Genomic DNA, 19,698 nt, shown 5'->3' with positions numbered 1-19,698 from the left:
AGCTGAGCAAAAAACAACAACAGGATGGACAGATGCTAGTCTGTTTGTGACTGCGAGGGATCTGGAAACACACGGCCAAGTCATACGCGATGAGCAACAGTATCCCACTAGGATACCCAGGGACACAAGAGGCTTGAAGTATCAAGGGCCCTTTACTATATTTTCCTCTGACATGTTCGGTCAATATGTTTCTTCTGATCTGAACGCTTTGACAGACTGATCTATTCTGTAATGCTACCATATCCTATACTTATAAAAAAGACACATCCCGCACAGTACATTAAATATTTTTATTAAAAGCTGGTAATACAGGTCACTTTTAACACCAACAGAAATGCTGCCAGGTAATATTCAAAAGACCTTCACAATTTCTCCTTCTAATATTGTAAACAATCTGTATTTTCATTCCGTGTCACTGATCTTTTTCAGTTAATTCCCTCAAATGATCATTTATACTGCTGATGTTAGGAAGCTTTCAAAGAAAGATTCTTGTGCGCAATGCACGTGGTTAAGCAAATATCATTTTTTTGCTTTTTTTCAAAAACCTTATTACTATCTTGGCTGTACCACGAGATAATCACATGATAGTGAGCACGACAAAGATGAGAATTAATTGATTTGTATAGACTTCAAAAACTGTCAAGTGAGAAAAAGTGTATATAGTTGGGGGTTTTTTTTCAGCCACAAAGCACTGGATTATTATTTAAAAAATCTCAGATTATGTAATGTTGATGTTAAAAATGCTTCAAAGAGGAAGAGTGAAAACACCATTATCATTCTGGACGTGAAATGTCACGCTGCAGTATTTGCTCCTAATAACTCAGTGCTTCAGGCTTTGAGAGATGAGTGTAAGGCTGGTCATGTGTGTGCGTGTGCGTGTCCATAGTTCCACAGCCCGCGGTGCGAGTTGGGAGTGTGCAGGCGGCACGTTGTCTGTTCCTGTCTCAGCGTGGGAGGGAGGGGTCCCTGCTCTCACACTCTCTTCATCCCCCGGGCCATGAGGCAAGCGAAGACTGTCATCACCATCTTGGGCTTCACCTCCACCAGGTCCTCCGGCAGGGCGTACACCCGGGCTCCGATCTTCCTGGCCATGGAGATGGCGTATCTACGGAAAACCACGGGAGAAGACAAATCTGAAACTCTCCGAGGTCCACAGCAAATCGAAAAAAACAAAAACAAAGGAAGAAATCAGCTAAATCATCAACCAGCCATATTTTTTGGGGGGAGATGAGCCACCCAATGGATTTTATTTTCTGTCACTCTTCCTAATAAAAGTTTGAACTGGGTTCCAAGACATTCGCTCTTGTCTAGATGTTAGTGTACTGATGAAACCAGATAACTGTCCCTGGAAGACAGAGAAATGGTCAAAGAGTGCTTTGGAATATTGTAATTCTCATTCACCGCCTCCTTCCTCCCTCCACCTGGCCTGACTACCATTACTGTTAAAACTTCACACTACTTTTTACAACACAAGCTGACATCTCTGCACAAGCATTTTGTACTATGCTTGAAGTCATTATTTAAACAATAATTAATCCGTTCATGAGAAGGATGCATGTTTACTGTCAACAAGGTGTTGATACGATTAAGATACTAAAAATGGGCACATGATTTGGATTACAAATACAAACATGGAAATCATCAGTCTTCTCATAACTCACTGCGTTTCACAAATGTCACAAATGTGCTGCTTGACGTGTCAGCAAAATGATTTTTCCTGGTGACCCCTGGGATAAGAAGACATGACCCCCCGAAAGTCCACGTACTTGGCGTTGTTGAGTTTCTCCTCATCGGACAGGTCTTCAAACTTCAGGATGTCATATCTGATGGAGCCGGGCTGGATGGCATCAATCAGGTCCAGCACTGGCTTGCTGGTGGTTATCTGTCCATCCTGGAGGAAGAAACAAACGGTCAATTGAAAGATTTAGAAAACCCTATGCTTAATCTGTTATTGTTGTGCTCCACTGCGACAAAGACAAACTTTGCTCAATGCTGTAGCCATGTGTGTGCACACTAGAACCAGACAATCTTCAGAGCACTTTGCAGACCGGTACAATTTGTTCCTCTGTTTCAAGCTCCACAATCACCCTGGTTCATTTTCCAAGAATATGCTTAAAATAAAATTATTCCGTAGGGGGTTACTCATTTGAATTTTGAGTTCGTTTTCTGGATCACAGGAAAGAATATAGCCAAAAATGCTTGGAATGTTTCTTGGCACTGTTTATCCAAGACAGGAAAATGACAGCAAAATTGTCATTGCTGAACAAAATACCATTTTGTGCGTCTTCATTTTGAAATACACCACGCTGCACTGAGATATGGCATGCATTTCCATTATTAAAAGTTATTTTATCACCTTGATTTTGTCTTACTTGTGTGTATTTTTTGGTACTGCTTAGATTGTTTCTTGATTGTTACTATGAACTGGCTTTTGTTAAATATTAAGGAGGCTAACATAGAGGATGTCATCTACAGCTCAATCCATCCATCTTCAGGAACATCTTCAGAACAGAAGGTGGCGCTGTTTCCTTTGGAGCACAATTTACAAACCACTGAGTCACTATGGTGACACTGTGTTACAACAGGAGCTGAGCTTCCGATTGGCACTGTTTGTAAGACGAGGTGTATCCTGCCTAAATATTAAGCCTATTTTGGGCCTGTAGAGCCTAACCTACCTAAAGGTCTTCTTAATTAAGTCTCTTTTGTCTTCCCCCTGCACATATGAAGGCAGTCTGCTTTATTGCATTTTAGAAACTCTTTTTCTTTTTTTTTCTTTTTCTTGTAAAAATTAGAAATGCACATAGCAAATAACCGAAGACTGGATCAAACTTCATCATGCAACCAGTAACACACTAAAATGAATAAGGCTCAGAGAAGTTGAAATCAGAGGTGTGGAAGCTACTGCAATATTGCCTCTGTAAGTGCGCAGTGGAGACCAGGCTCTGGAGCTGTGAAGTTCTCTACCTTGAAGCCTGAGATGGAGGTGCCTTTTCCAGCCTTTGCCAGCGTCTCATTGACCCAGTGCACAATGATGTCATCATTAACCTTCTGGCCATCGCCAATATCCTCCAGAATGTTCAGGGTGTACCTAAGGACCAGATCAAATCAATGAATTACATGTAAGAGTGGTTCCTTAATTAACACAGAAGGAAAACACACAAAAATAACTAAGAACATTTTTTCTTTCCTTCACACTACATATTATACATAACATTGATCATTAATGTAGCAGATCCCTGTACTAAATGTTTAGATTACATTCAAATGTAGCTAGTGTTAACTACTTGTGCTTTTTTACCATTTGTAAAAGAAATACAAATACAGTCAAATTCTGTTCTGTCTTTTTGGGTGAGGTTACACTTACGATTTTGAGCTAGCACCGCTATATCTGCTTATATGCTAAAAGCGTGTCAGGACTAGAATTGTCCTGAGACTGGTGAAAGAAATACAGAGGACATAGAACAACAAGCTTCACGCATTGCTTGATGTGAAGTTCAGTTACCTCCTCATCAGCTGCCACAGTAAAGCCAGAGTTAACGTGCGGTTTCCTGCATTCAGGTCTTGTCCAGCAATCCCCACCAGCGAAAACTTGGCCTGGTTCTTCCCCAGCTCTATTGCATAATTGCAGTTTTCCAGCTTGCATTAAGAAAAAAGAAGAGAGCTGCCATTAGTCGAGACAAGAAGATCTGTCTGTGAGGCTGCTTTGATGGGGGTGTTGTTGTTAGTGGCCAATGTTAATGGATTCCACTGAGTATGGTGGAGTAAAACACAACAAATAAGACTCTGAAGAGATCCGTAAAAAGGCAGCTCCAAAAAAGATTCAAGTTCAGCGGAGAGCAGGGCACATAGTTAGAAATTAAAACTGGAAAGTTTCAGGAAGAAAAAGGCACCCACTCAAATTCAAATTCTTCAGCAATGAATGCCAGGACTCTGTTGTGCATATGCTACATGTCCGGCATCTCCTCTCATGTTGAATTTATCTCATGTTTTCTTAACTTTAAAACACTTTTAGACTTTATGAAATCATGCAGTCGCAGATATGGACCACAGAGAAACAAAAATGCTAAAAACGATGAATGTTGGTGCTATGCAAGGGTATGACAAGCCTCTCCAAGTGAAATTGTGATGCCACATGGCCAGGCTGTCTCCCCCGTGCGTTGCTCCAGGCACAGGGACGAGGGGGTGAAAGGGAGATGATCCCAGATGAATGCGAAGAACCTGAATTGTTGCAGCGATGAATACCTTTCATTTTTGATGAACAGCTTTTTACCGTTTAGCATCGATACATGTGTGATGCCAGTGCTACAGATTGCTGATATTTAGGAGTGTTTGTCTTACCTTCTTCATGTTTCCACCAAGTTTGGGGTAAGGGGGATTGTTCACCCTTCTCCAGTCCACTGGAACTTTAATCTTCTCGTAGAGCTGGAAGATCACCAGTGCATCTGCCAGATCCCTGGAAAAGCGTTATACCAGCCACTAAGATCATCAATCACAATAAGACACAGCGCATGACCTAGAAAGAAATTCAAGCCAATCTGCACAGCTTTACATTTTCTGTATCACACAAAATCAAACAAAAAAAATCATTGCTGCTGCACTTGCTCACCCATAAAGGTGGTTGACCCGTGGATTCACGCCAAGAGAATTAATCCAATTCCTGAATGTCCTCTCTTCCCTGGTCTCACCTGGGGATGGGAGAGATTGGAAATGCAGGTAGTGATAGTGTAGCAGTGTAGGACTTGGATGTTTATTTCAAAACAGTGTTCCATATCTCCTGCTGTGTGTGCTCTATAAGTCCTGCTGTGTGTGCTCTATATGTCCTGCTGTGTGTGCTCTATATGTCCTGCTGTGTGTGCTGTATATGTCCCACTGTGTGTGCTCTATATGTCCTGCTGTGTGTACTCTATATATCCTGCTATGTGTGCTCTATATGTCCTGCTGTGTGTACTCTATACTTTATGTCCTGCTGTGTGTTCTCTATACATTCTGCTGCTCCATATGTCCTGCTGTGTGTGCTCTATATATCCTGCTGTGCGTGCTCTATATATCCTGCTATGTGTGCTCTATATGTCCTGCTGTGTGTACTCTATACTTTATGTCCTGCTGTGTGTTCTCTATACATTCTGCTGCTCCATATGTCCTGCTGTGTGTGCTCTATATATCCTGCTGTGCGTGCTCTATATATCCTGCTATGTGTGCTCTATATGTCCTGCTGTGTGTACTCTATACTTTATGTCCTGCTGTGTGTTCTCTATACATTCTGCTGCTCCATATGTCCTGCTGTGTGTGCTGTATATGTCCTGCTGTGTGTGCTGTATATGTCCTGCTGTGTGTGCTCCATATCTCCTGCTGTGCATGCTCTGTAAGTCCTGCTGTGTGTGCTCTATATGTCCTGCTGTGTGTGCTCTATAAGTCCTGCTGTGTGTGCTCTATATATCCTGCTGTGCATGCTCTATAAGTCCTGCTGTGTGTCCTAGAGAAATCCTATAAGGACAAGACCACACTCACCCTCAATGCTGCTCCAGTCGATGTCCTGGTTCTCTGGCTTGTGCAGGGCTGGGTACTTGTTGAACAAGTTAGCGATGAAAGCCAGGTTCAGCTTGGGGTTTCCACGGACAACGTCAGTCGCCGTGACAAACTGCCGGCAGCCCAGGCGGTCGGCCTGGTCCAGCATGCACTCTGCTCTCTTCAGGTCCTCCTTTTCCTGAAAGAGCAGTCCACAGCTCACAGTCAGCTCTTCCGCTGTGATTCATGTGTTTCTAGCTGTGCGTTACAGAAATGTGCTAAAACAATGTGAATGAGCATGTACAGAGATGCAACAAAAATTGAAACAGTTATTTCATTTATTAATTTATTAATTTTCTTTTTGATTGCTTGAATTTGTTTATTTATAAATATGTCTCCCATCTTACTTGAAAACATGGTCTTTCCCTTTTTACAGCGCTATTAATATTATTCAGATTTACAACGTTGTGATCTCTGTGGTATAATATGTGTGTTCTGCAAAGTTGAATCTTTCCTCCTTCCTGGGACTGTTAGGTTCTGAATGTGAGCGATGTAAGAAATATTCATGTATTTCAGCATGAAAAACATTGGATCTCAAAGTCCAAAGAGCATAAAAACCATTGGGAATCATTGGTTATTTTCTATCTCTTTCCTCCAATCTGCAATTTCTTGGTACCCATCCACTTGACTGGCTGTGCAGCACTCTGAGAGCGATGGCGTGCTCTTGTCGTAGTCTTCGTACAAGAGAGTCGGTGTTGATTGGTGGAGTGGTGCTTCTGTCACTCACATCAATTCACAGGCACCTGGCTCATCACTGGGGTTACTATTGTTACCCACTATTATCTACTATTATCCAATATTACATATAGTGGATACCCCCATCAAACATAACCCTGCCACCCAATCCTAGAGAAAATTCAGCCTTTACTTAAAAACCACTTGGGCGATCTCAGTGAATCTGGCAAAGGTCTTAGTATGTGCTGGAAACACCTCTCTTTACTTGCTAAACTTTGAGAACGTTTTTTCAATGACTCTCTGTTGTGCACCATGCATGGCGATGGTACCTTAATATGCCATTCCCCACTCCACGCCTCTCAGGCTATATTCCGGACACGGCCCACTGTTCAGTACCTGTCTGCAAGCCAAGTGCTGCCAAGTACATCTGACACACACAGGGCCCGTTCAGGTGAATGTAAGGGTTTGTCCTTTGGATGTGGAATTTCATTTCCATCACTTACTAACACATCAAACTTACTCTGAGCCCCGACATGTCAATGGCTATGGGAGGGATTCCTTCATCGTCACCCTTGGGTGCAATCTGGTTGAGCAGATGGTAGTAGGCCTTGGAGTCCTTTAGACAGAAGAAAGACGGTGTCAGATTGCTGCGAGAGCATCTGCAGAACACTGCTTGTGCAATACTAGTTTTGAGTCTCCTTTTTAATGGAATATCTACAAAGCCAATTTGCTAGATCCAAGTCAGTAAAGAGAATATGACAGCAGCAGGGGAGACAGGTCAGCAGAGAAAATATGACAGCAGTAGGAGACACAATTTATATCCCACACAAAGAACCTAGTTCCTCGTTCTCCTTGTGACTTTTAAAGCATGTGCATTTTTATGCAATCAATCTCTATGACTTGAGTTTCCTGATTTGGGGCATGCTCATCAATGAAATCCTTGAACAAGGAAGATGCATTTCCAAATCTTTTACACACGGAGCAACATTCCACAAAACACTCTTCCGAAAGATAAATAAAATTCTGTGTTTTATCTAAATAATACAATTTACCTTCTGCATTCTGCAAAAGTTTACTTTTGGTTATGCCACAAAACAGGAAATCTCACAGAAAGATGTAATCTGTCTTTTCAAATACAACACAGCTGTTTGCAAATCATTGTGCAACTCCAGTTCCTTCTCTCTTGCTCTTCCTCTGTGGCACCGGTTTCCCCAGTAGAAGAACCAGCTATAATATCATCCTTTTAAATGCAGTTGTGAAGGATTGCTTTGCTGAGAACACATACAGTAAATGTGGGTATAAACGCTTTTATCTTTTAACACGATCAGAGTAATCGTGTGTACTGCCACACGCTGGATGTAGGAAGTACACTGCACGGTTTACATTTGCAATATACATTTCCGTTAAATCAGCTCAGGAAACAATTGTCATGGCGAATCAGACACTACTTAACATGTGTTTTATCTATAAGGTGGATTGAGATGGAATTATGAATATAAAGTCGTACCGATGGCTAATGTTGATGTGTGTTGCTTTTTGATGCCGAGAGGAAGAGCAGTGCTACGTCCACTGTTCCTGGGGTGGTTTCTGGGCGTGTGAGTGTTGTGAAGAGAGTTTTTAGAGAGGAAGAAACTCTGACAAGTCGGTGGGCAAGGTGAAAGCTCTGCAGAGGGCTGGGGTGGGGACAGGCGTGCCCAGGAGCACTGACCTTGATATCGGAGGTGAAGTTGTTGATTTTGCCGACGCCTGCATTCTCCAGGTGGTAGTTCGCCCAGCGCAGCAGGAGCTCCTCAGGAGAGAGCTTCATCAGGTCCTCCAGGCTCTCTCCTTCTCGCAGCAGGGCGATGAGAGCTGCGCTCGCACACACACAAGACAAGGGTCAATCGTCGGCTCTGTCACGAGGGAGTGACACTCCTTCGTCTCCTGACACACTTATGGACGGACGCCATGATGCTTTGTAATGAGTGGGAACATGTCCAGGCATCATAGTGATCACTGAAGCATGCACAGTAACCTCAGCAGCTCAATACTAACTCAACACTGCAATTTCCATATCACACTTGTCGTGTTCAGACCTCCAGGTTGGTAATTTTGTGTTCTTGGGCCGCCACATGCGCAAATCGAGCTACAGATTGCAAGACTTATGACATCAGGCTCAAATGTTTCACTGAGACCGGTCTTCCATTTTGGAGGAATGTTCCTGTGCAAAAGCGCAGCACATTTTTTTCTGATTTGACCGGAAAGCAATTAATGGCAAAGAGTGCTTCATGAGTGCCTGTTTACATCAGGTTTGAGCTTGTGAGCACAAACCTGTTATGTGGAGCTATGCTCTGGGTGCAAGTAAAGTTGCTAAAAGAGGAACTGCTTTCCTGAATCACCATGTACCTGTCAGGCGATGCACAGACCCTACATTGGTATCAAAGGACCATGATTCTTGACAGTGAGGCATGCTGTACCTCATGAATGAACGAGTGAACGAATTTTCTGCCGCAAAGACTCCTGACGGTTGGCTTACCCTCGTTCCTGCTGATCTCGATGTCCGCAAACAGCCCGATCTTGATGACCTGCCACAGCAGACCCAGCACCAGGTGGGGCTTGCCCTCCTTCAGGTCCTCAGCGCCGATGTTCACCACATGGCACCCGATGGCAGAGGAAGAATTCAGCGCCAGGTTCAAGTTTTCCTGCCAAAGGGAAGACCGTGCTCCTTTACAGCAATGCCCCCATGTAGTGTTATGGAAAAGCAGTATGAGGTAATGATGCAGTTAAATGACCCCTGTATTAGTTGACGGATATCTTCCAATGATGGCAGGGAAGTCAGAGACAAGAATTTGTCATTTCTTTAAAAATAAAATAATTCTGTTGCGTTTAAGTGTGATACTGTATCACGGCTTTTCAATGAGCACTATGGTCACATGACGCAGTAAGAAACTAAAGATTTTTGCCTTTCCATTTATTTTTTTCCTTTTAATGCCTTTTGAATCTTTTTTAGGATCACCAGTTCTTTTGGGACTGAGCTTATGCTCTCAATGGGCAACATCCCTGGTTGACACCTCACAAATATTTCATCTGGGATTTTCAAATTCAATAAGACAAGAATTGCTCCGGGACACCCTGATCCGTGCAATGGAGACCATACATCAAATCAATTTAAGCACACAGCATAATGCTGACAACATGAGACAATTTACCTGTATGGTGAAAGGAGTGAGCTTCTTTTTGTTGATTGTTCTTTCATCAATGGTGTCAGGAACAGAGAGGTTGATCATCTTACTGGAAAAGAAAAGTGAGAGGTTAGGTAATGTGTAACAGTCTTGGATGGGACAAACAACTGTCCTAAACCAAACTGTTAAGTCTTAGTAAAATGGCACAAATTTCGTACCTGAGCCAATGACCAGGCTGTGCCAGAGGACACATCAAAAAACTTTAATCATTAAGCCTCTGCCTTATTGTCTTTGTAATGACGCTGTTTGTAATGGTTGTGCACTATGAAACTCATATTGTTGGGGAACACAAAAGCAAGCCAAAATTAAAATAGGCTACAGACAATTTGGTTTGTAAATTAACTCATGACATACTAATGTATATTAAGGAATTTATTTTTAATTAACAAAATATATTTGACAGTATTTCCCTATATATATTTTGTGAAATTCCTGTTTTTACATTTTCGCAGTAATGTAGGTACTGTACGTCACAGAGTGTGCACAGGAAGAGGTGAATATGTTTATCACCCACTCCATTCCAATGTGGAAAGGATGTAGATAGAGCTGTATAAGAAAGACACCCCACACCGAGGAATAAGAAAAGCACCTGATATGAGAACATTTCCCCCACCGTCTCCTCTTCCTCGTGTTTCATTAAGTCATAGTTTAGACTACCCACTAGATGGCGCTGCACTGGCTGTTTAATGGTGTAGTTCAGTCAGGTGCAGGGGGCTCCAGAGACAACTCACCAGAGGACCAGCCCGTCCCCAACCGCGCTGAACAGGTCGTCACTGTTGGGATCCATGGGAAGAACATGCTGGCAGTCAGGGTCTTTTTCAAGCGCCTTATTTATCCAGTTGACAAAGGCGTATTTTTCTTCCTCTGCGGATAGAAAGAGGCGCTCTTAAAACAGGGCGGCCCTCGAGGGGCTTGGCTCCACCTTGGTTGGGGTTCCTGAGTGTTGCCGCCTCGGTTGGTCTGACCGTCCCCGAGCGTGCCTCCCCACCTGAGTAGGAGTGCTGTGTTCCCGCGCAGGACTGCTGCGACGTCCCTCCGACGGCGCAGATGCCCTCTTTCTTGTTGATGGCCTTCCTGAACGTCTTCGCCACCTCCGTGCTCTTCAGCCCGTGTACAACCTGCGGAGGAAGAGACGACAGCTTAGTGCTTTCAGCACACTGGGCCTCGGAAGACATGTGCTCTGATGGAGAGACTTTTTAAGAACTCAAAGCTAAGAGAGAGCACTTCTGTGGCTGATACGATTCTATTTACTCATGAGAATCGATGCATTAAAATTCAAATTTTCCAATGCATGTATGAAGTATTAATGAATGGAACATAATCATGTTCAGTATATCACTGGAGTGCGATGTGATGGGTGGCAAAGTGTAATTAAGCACACTTTTCCCCATTCTGTCCTCGCAGAACCTCTTTCTACATCCGAGTGCTGTTCTGGTGAGGGACAATCTGTGATTTTAAATGCATCTGTTGGCAAAGAGCCCCCTTGTGTTGAGGAGCAGACTGTGACATCCCCGAGCCTGAGCTCTAACACAACACTACACACCCATCGCTATCACCTGGTGCTTTTGAAAAAAGGCCATAAAGACTTTGGGAAATTTCTGAAGTAATCACTTCAGTTAAAAAAATACTGGAATTTCCAACTTGCTGGTTTCATGGTATTGTTATTTTTTAGCATTTGCAACAGCAATTTAGTCCCTCTTGTGCAGAAAGTCTATTACATTCCAAAAAGTTGCAAAGGTAGGCAACACACACTCATTCTATAGCATTTTCTCAACCGGACAGTGCCAACCTGACTGGATAACCTGCTCCCAGCTTGGGGCTCTCAATTTCCTTCCTGACGGACACTTTCAACTCACGTTGATGAACTCGTCGAAGCTGATTTGACCGTCGTTATTCAAGTCCCCAGTGGCCATGAGGTTCTGAATGATTTCTCTGATTCTATACCCTGGCAGGGGCAGGTTGGCTGCCTTGAAGAGGTCATTGAGCTCATTGGTGCTGATGTACCCATTGGAGTCGACATCTGGATAAGAGGGAAGTCGGAGATAAGTGAAGACCTGCTTGCAAGAAAAAAGCACTCCGAAGGCAATGATTAGTGTCGTTTGACAGACTTGCACAATTTACTGGCCATCAAATAATGTGAACAACAACTAAAATATAGGCATTTAAAGTCATTTAAATAATAACTCATTTAAAGCATGATTATTTTAGTAAGTCTTTGGGTTTGTAGACACAACGATAACATCAGAGAGTCATTGTTTTTCTGCAGAAACACTCATGTGAAACTGGTAAGAATAAACAGCCGATGAGGGCTGTTGATTTCACTCCACCGTGTGTTTTTGAGTAAGTGTGTGACAAATGTCTGTTGCACAAATAGAACCTTTAGTTCAGGTGGGGAGCTGCGTCAGCATGCGTAGTCTGCAAAGGAACAAGTAACAGGTTTATTCCATGCTGAAAAGACAAGAGAGAAGACACAACGTTTGGGCTGTGAAGCTATGTTTTCTCTCTTCTCTTTTCAGCATGGAATAAACCTATTACTTGTTCCTTCATAGAACCTTTATCCTTTCTAAAGCAGACAGAAGAAAAACATGTAGCCAAAAAGGAACCCCCCTGCGTGCATATTTTCATTAACATTCGAGGTGACTTTGAATTTTAATTTTGCAGCCAGGGCTGATCATGTCTAAAATGCTCAGGGGCAGCTCTGAGGCAGCTCTGAGGCAGCTCTGAGGCTCACCACATCCTGTGTGAGAGTAACAGTGAAAACAGACAAACCTGCAGATGGTAGCGATGTGCTGAGCTGACACTGAACCTGGAGCTCAGCATCAGTAGCAACGCTATCTTATTAATACAAGTATGTTTCAGTATATTAATGTACATATAAAACAAACTTACTGAACATAATCTGTTTAAAGTGCCCCATATCAGTTATACACACATTAGGTATGTGCTTATTTGACTACATCTTGTTTTTTGGAAGTCCAGATATTAGCTGACACAATCACCACAGATCTTCTTTACTTGTTGATACTGTTTGTGTGTGATCGAGCGAAACTCTAACTGAATTCTAGTTAAATTCGAATTGAACTGACCCCGTGTCTCATTTAACATCTGACGATGAATGTGCAGCAGCCTGGCATCTTCGCACAAAGGATTAGAGGTTGTAAGGAGCGTCAGAGCAGAAAGCAAGCAGCAAAGGAAACACTTAGAAGTCATGCTCATGTTGAGATCCTGCATTTCTTCTCTGTATTGCTGTGTTTCAGCACTTGTTGATCTTTTTCTGCTACTACCCGCTGCATTTTTGTAAGCACACAAAGTATCTACTGCTGCTGTTGCTACTACTCGTACTACTGCTAATACTAGGCAGGCAGCACAGGGGCGCAGTGGTGAGCACTGCTGGGGCCCTGGGTTCAGTTCCAGACCTGGGGTTCTATCTGCTTGGTGCTTGTATGTTCTCCCTGTGTTTGTGTGGGTTCCCTCTGGGTGCTCAGGCTTCCTCCCACAGCCCAGAGGCACGGCTTCTATAAACCTTTGCCCTCGTGCAAGCGCGTGTCTGTGTCTTACAGGATGCCCCCTGCCTTGTGCCCGTTGCTTGGCAGGACAGGCTTCGGCACCCCCGTGTCCCTCTGCTCGCTGAGAATAAAAATAGCAATGTGCTGAAAACGAGCAGGAATGGATGTTGAGCACTTCTTCATGCGTCAGGCCTTGCGCAGAAGCAGCTTGCAGCCCAAGGCTCAGGGAGGCCTGTAAACAGTCCAGTTTCTCACCAATCTTTGAGAAAGCTTCTCTCATCTCCTCCATTTCCTCCTGGGTGATCTGGGCAGCCATCTTTCCACTGGCTAATCAATCAAGGACCTGGAATGACACCATCTAGCTGCATCAGATAGTTCTCTTAAAACATGCTGGTTATTTGGGGGTTCTGTTAAACTTTATATGGCGACAGTGGTACTGTAGAGGTAGCTTTATTGGATAACAGAATTTAAATCAGCACAACAGACTCGATTATAGACCTGTTGTGGACTTGGTCACATGATGTGCTGAGCTAGCAGTGTTTTACTCCTCTCAGTGTTTCGCAGTCCAATGGTCCAAGATTGCTCCTTCCTGGGAGAATGGAAAGGAACCACAAAAAAGCTCTGTGGTTTAGAAAGAGCCAATTAAATCTACTTTTGGTGACAATAATACATCTTGTATCAGCAATGGTGAAAACAATTCTATCATTTTACTTGCACAGTGCACGGCAATTTCTAAAAGATAAAATCCAAACAACTTATCCAACACACAAAAAAGAGTTCTCCAGTTCCTTTAAAAAAGCAGTTTCTTCTGGGCTTCAAAGAAGGGCAGATATTTTCATCTGGAAACTTCCTAGCACATCAAAAGAATGGTTGCTCATTGAGAACAGTAAGGCTCTTTACTTCATGGCATGTGGTCAGAAGTTCCCCTTGAGTTTCGTTTTGAAACTTCCTCTAAAGCGCAACTTCCGCTTGAGCTGGGTTCTTCTGCAACTGTTCTCGCATACAGCGAGAAATAAATTCAGCCTGTTGTTATGGATAAACATGCTTACACAGCTCTATGTCCATAAACCCAATTCGTCCCACATTCAACCAAGTTGATCTGGACTACACTGTTGGTAGCAACAGGGGGATCAAAACCACTGGCTCCTCTTCCACCATTGGAAACTTGTTAGATGCCCTGTTAGACAGGCAGCCTCTTCGCTCTGCACAATACAATCGTTACATGTTCTCTACAAATTGTGCTACCAAGCAGTATTACAGTATGTTTCTCTTAACAATAGTAGTAATCCTGTTCACTACTATAAATATCATTACCACACAATAAATATGGCACATTAAAATAATTCAACAGTAAAGTCATTTTATATCTGATATGAGGTTGCTAATTGTTGTCTTTGCACACCGCACAACAACACTTTCACAACTTCATATATACAGTATATAACAGTAACCAAAACACTCTGCGGATTAAAAAATGAAATCAGTCCAAAACAGAAAGCAGTCATTTAACCTTGCAGCTTGTACTGTAATTATCGTTAGCAAAGTCAATGGTATCTAAGCCCCGTATTAGGAGCGAGATGGTTTTATCATGTCAAAGCTCTGCAGTAACATATTTTCTTTCATGCTTTGACGGAAATGACTACAACCGAAAGAGTCAGCTTTCTGATTTCGGCATGCTGCTGTTCCTCTATGCACTCTATAGATTTTTCGAGTCACACTAGTGAAGCCACAGAACCGCTGGGACATGCTGGGCTGGCAGGAAGTGATCATGCAGTTACAGGAAGCAGCCATTTTAAACTGAAATTTCATTATGTGCCCCTCAAAATGTGCTTAACCACAAAGGTAAAAAAAACCTGATGCGGTACGCAAAAACAAGATTTCATTCGAGAGCTCAGATCATGATCATTGCATGGGCCTCAGTGTTGTTTTCTTCTGCAAACGCTTTGAAACAATAGGTGTCTTGAGAGCACTGTGACATCACCTTTTTTATTTGGAGACAGACAGTATGATTGACATGCAAATACAAATACTTTGCTCCTGATTGCACATCAGGAATGATGTGATAAAGAAGATGAAAACTATAATAGAAAAAGAAAGAAGACATGCTCATTTGCTATTTGCATTTGGAGAAAGATATACAAAGTAGACTTAGTGACACAACGTTGTGTCCTAAGGCACAACGTTGTACCCAAAAATATTCATGGGTGCCACTTTGTGACATGTGCTTATAGGATTAAAAAAAACACTGCCCACATCCTTATGAAGTGAGAGGAAGGCAACAATGCAGTGAAGGCACACCTCTTGAGTGACCCTTTCTGAGAATGGGAGATCATATTTCATCTTCTCTACTCACAACCATCTCACCAGCCTCTTAGAATGAGAGATGTGGAAAAGTTTTAATTTTATTTATTTTATTGAGCTTTTTTTTTTTTGAAGAAAGGACAGGGATATCCATAGGAAATTTTCAGTTTTATAATTCCTTCCGGTGTCTCAAGAAACCCATTCCAATGACTAGACTAGGTTTCCAGTTCCTTAACACAAACTGAGCACACGTCCATATAGGTAATCTCCCCACAGCACAGATTTTGAATATGCTGTCTTGTTCCTCCTGTGATACAGGCTTATGTTTCCTTTCTTTCATTCGGCAGCCCATTCCAAGCTCTGCTACTTGGAGACCGTCTCTCGTGCCTGAAGAAGGCTCCACAGCTGAAACGCTGTGAGTCTCTTCTCTATTTTTCAGCGTGGAATTAACTTTGCAGCCAGCATGCCCTGAAGCACCTCCCCACACGAGTGGCTTGAAGCTGTTGTTGGTGCCTTACTGCTAATACAATGATAGAGGTGGGACACCATAATATGGCAAGAAACTTACTGGAGCCCTTTTGGGAGAAGCACCTAGCTGAAAGGCACAAGAGCCTCATCTGCCCTGGGAACTGAGAACAGCAAGGCTCACAAGGCAAAGAACAGCAATTGCTGATAAGCAAGGCCTCACATGCATGACATTGGAAGCCAAGCAAGAACACAGACTTTCTCTTATAGACCTTAGCTCAAACCCCTAGTAGCACTTCATCTGGCATACTTTCATGTTCTCTCCTTGAGGACAAAAGGCTCTAGTGGCCACCACACGGGACTGGCAGAGATTTGGTGTTCTTGAGATGGTGTGACATGTCAGTGTAAGGGATGCCATACCGTAAGCAGGGGAAATTAAGAACTTTCTTGAAAGAGCCATCAGTCTATAGGCAAATGCTGGCTTCTGTCTAACCCCATCATTTTACTTTGTGGTCAGAATACTGGATCACACAGCGCAGTTCTTCTTGATAATAAAGACTGCTTCCCCAAAAATGTTCACCACCACCAGAAAAAGAGCTGTCAATTAAAAACTCACATAGTTGGGAGTGCTTCCTGAAAGCATATACACTTCTGACTTGGAAGAATCAGACTTTCTGAGTGTTATTCAAACGATCGGACACCTTTGCTAATGAATAAAGAGAAGGTTGTTGTCCAGTTCTGATTTCTGATAGGCACAGTTTACTCTCACTGACTATGGGCTGCAGTTTGCAATTGCAGTTCATAAACCTTGGGTAAATAATCTTTAGGAACTATCCCTGAAGCTCTTATTTTATAAGGATCTTAAAACAAGGCATCCCGAGGCACGTGCATAGATCCCAGGTGTGCTGGCAGATTGGCCAGGTGGTGAGATTGCAATCACTGACACTGAGAATTCTCATGGCCAAATTGACCAATTCCAGTGGTAAAAAGCTGAGTACTTTTCCCAGTATCATTAAATCAGTTCCCTACTGCCAACTCATTTTCCTTCTGACATTATTTGTAAACCCTAGAGGAAAAAGAACAAAAAAATGAACCGTGACTTTCTCAGAAAAATCGAATGCATATCCAGAGATGACAAAGGGCAGGTCCAGTTCCTTCCCACCTATTTGGTTAATTTGTCTTAGAGTTTTCACTATCTTCTTCTGCCACATTTTTCCATGGATTTCGTTTCACTGCCCTTTTACTGCCATTTACTTTGGTTTACTGCAGCTGGTCTTGGCACAGCACCATACTAAAATCACCACAGTGGACCACAGTTCCTCATAAGTGAAAACCTTTTCCCTAGTAGTTAAGTGTCAACGTAGGTGTTATCTAGGAATCAAGGAGGTAACAGTAATAATGAAAGGATCCCCTTTCACACACCATTTAAAATTCGGAACCTGGACTGTTTTGAACATTCCCTCATCAACTCATTTGGCCCAAATCTCCCCAAATCTCCCATGTCACTGTGTGAATCATCTCCTGATCAGAATCCCCGTAATGTAATAAGCGAGGGCTCTGGAATTCGTTTGTTAAAAAGAATAAACTGAAATAAAACTAAAAATAGAACATACTGCCAGGTTTCCGTCTGTATTTGTCACACTGCCCCAGTAAACGGTTCACAAGCTGTGAGGTAGAGGACACCTAGTCAGCCTAATAGGACTAATCTTTACTCATCTTTACTTCCTTTTCAATTTCAATAGTCTTGAAATTCAGGACAGTAAAAATAACCATTGCAATAGGAAAGTCCCAAAGTGCCTAGAGATCAAATACAAAAACTTCCCTTTATCGTTTTCTTTCAACCTAGAATAACTGCCTTTCCAGTCGAAATGGGTGATGTAGACATCAGGACATTTTATGTCAATACCCAGCTTTATCACTGCAGTCCTATGTTTTGTAGATCTAAATGCACGCAGAATCTTTCCTACTCTTTCCTAACATTGGAATGGTTCAACCGGAGTTGGGCAAGGCCTTGTTATCAGTTCCTAAGTGTCCCCTGAAAAGGGGAAAAGGGGAAAGAAGACTTTACTGCATAATACTGGTCATGTCAAGGTTGTTTAGATGGACACCAGAAATCTTTCTGCTCATGGAGTACATCTAGTTTAAATCTACATCTTAAGACTTCTTATGTATAGTGTGCTGTGCATGTGTGATACCTTCAATGCTAGTTCTGAGGCAACCTGAATGCAAATATAGAATCTACAAATCAATCAAGGTTTGCATGGGATGCTGAACGTAATAGGATGTTTATCGCTATTGTCCTTTTAAGAGTCTCTTCCTTCCCCCAAAGCAAATCAAGTTAAACGCAGTGGCAGTGAAGAGGTGTGCTTTAAGCTATTAAACTTGTCTCTGTCCACTAAAAGCCCCTGTGCAGGCAGTGAACTATAAGAAAAACTCATGACCTCATGTGTTTTATAAAGCCTCCATATATAAAAGGGATTTAATAGTGCCTGCAGTATGTTTTATGTTTAAGTCATTAATATACATGAACATACATTTTTTAAAAAAACAATTTAATGGACTTACACTTTCAATCTTCATTAAAAGAATAATTCTGTTTGTTAAAGAGAGTTTAGTTTAACCGAAATACTAACACTGTCACAGTGGAAGAGCCCAAGATCACGTCTTGGCTCCAGAACTACTGGGACAAGAATTTTGTTGCGTTAAATAGATTAAGAACACAAGAATGGCTACAAACCCAAATGAGATTTGACCCAGCTAACCTATTTGGTAGTAGTTCTTCAGTAGTTCGACGGCTTGGCTGGGTAGCTTGCAGAAAACCAGAAAACCATAGCCCTTATTTGTCCGAAGTAGGATTCAAACCCACACTTCCATCTGGACACCCAGTTTTCAAGAAGGATCCCTAAACCTTGCATCTGATGCCTTCAACGACTCTACCACATTGCCAACCCGACACTTACAGAATAAAACAATTTGACTGCTGTAACGGTGTTATCTCAACACATTGGCTAAATTGACAACCACAAAAGCTTTTGAAACCACACATGATTTTGACAACTCAGGAAAGTCCTCTGTATCACAAGAGCAACAAAATGACACAAAAAGCCTGCCAGAAAGTTGACCAGAAAGGCTGAGAAACCCTTACAGAAATTAAGAACGAAATAATGACATAACAGCAGCAGTAACGTTTGACTTCAGTGCTGTACATTCAAAGAACTGGCTCCACGCCCTTGCATGACAAAAAAAAAAAATCAGGCAATGTGCTTCTCAGTCGTTCACCGTTTCAAAGTGCGACCACAAGCTTCCTGTTCGGCTATCTGCTCCACCTAATGTTCACAGTTAACCTGCATGTCAATAAGCGCCTGAACTCAACTAACAACAAGCAGAACACAAAACACTGGTCCAGACAGCGCAGCCCATCTGGAATCAGGGAGCAGGGTGTAGGCTTCAGGAGGTTACCTGGTTTCAAAGAGCTGGTGTGGTTCTCAGAGCGCAGCAAGACTCTCTGTCTCCCTCACTGCTTGACAGGCAGCACCGCCACTAAAAGTAAGAGCGACAGCTAATCTACTCGAGCTAAACAGGAAGGAAGCGACAAGTGACACATCACTTACAGAATGAAAGATTTTGTCTCTATATAAGGTAATATGGGTTTCAGAAGCAAAGCTTTCCATGCTTTGTATTAATATTTTAAGCACTCTAAAACATCTTCTACGGTTTGTCTGCTGGCGCTTAGCTTTATGTTCTGGTAAATGGAAAACGTTTTTTAAGGGCCTATTCTTTAAAATTCACCACATTTTATAGGACTCCCTTCAGTGGGTCGAGACACTTACATAAGCATATCAAGGCGGTGCCAGCAGGGGAAGATGCTACTCGTTGGAGATGATTTTATTTCATTTGTTTAATAAAACTTAATTAAAGAGATTCAGATATACCACCTGTGCACTACAGACGTCTGTGTTACTAAT

General features: G+C 42.5%; 1 protein-coding gene across 1 annotated transcript; it reads right to left on the bottom strand.

The window, feature by feature from the left end:
• Positions 1-276: 276 nt before the first annotated feature.
• On the bottom strand, positions 277-19,300 carry lcp1 (lymphocyte cytosolic protein 1 (L-plastin)). Its single transcript, XM_006639206.3, has 16 exons — positions 19,193-19,300; positions 13,223-13,310; positions 11,318-11,481; positions 10,450-10,579; positions 10,193-10,325; positions 9,429-9,510; positions 8,756-8,921; positions 7,949-8,091; positions 6,761-6,856; positions 5,509-5,704; positions 4,607-4,685; positions 4,339-4,453; positions 3,503-3,636; positions 2,965-3,088; positions 1,767-1,891; positions 277-1,105 (listed from the first exon to the last, which is right to left on the bottom strand). Exons 2-16 carry the CDS (start codon positions 13,281-13,283, stop codon positions 973-975), a joined length of 1,881 nt encoding a protein of 626 aa, XP_006639269.2. The 5' UTR covers positions 13,284-13,310; positions 19,193-19,300; the 3' UTR covers positions 277-972.
• Between the last annotated feature and the right edge of the window lie 398 nt (positions 19,301-19,698).

Source organism: Lepisosteus oculatus, chromosome 15, assembly GCF_040954835.1.
Source record: "Lepisosteus oculatus isolate fLepOcu1 chromosome 15, fLepOcu1.hap2, whole genome shotgun sequence".
NCBI lineage: Eukaryota > Metazoa > Chordata > Actinopteri > Semionotiformes > Lepisosteidae > Lepisosteus > Lepisosteus oculatus.
This window is presented reverse-complemented; position numbering and strand designations above follow the sequence as displayed.

Bases quoted from the DNA above. Each gene is read 5' to 3' on its own strand.
- lcp1 (XM_006639206.3), bottom strand. From the start codon at position 13,283: ATGGCTGCCCAGATCACCCAGGAGGAAATGGAGGAGATGAGAGAAGCT. The intron at 8,922-9,428 runs GTAAATTGTCTC...TCCCTTTGGCAG, and splicing joins TCACTCCTTTCACCATACAG to GAAAACTTGAACCTGGCGCT. The intron at 3,637-4,338 runs GTAAGACAAACA...TCTTAATGCAAG, and splicing joins TTGGTGGAAACATGAAGAAG to CTGGAAAACTGCAATTATGC.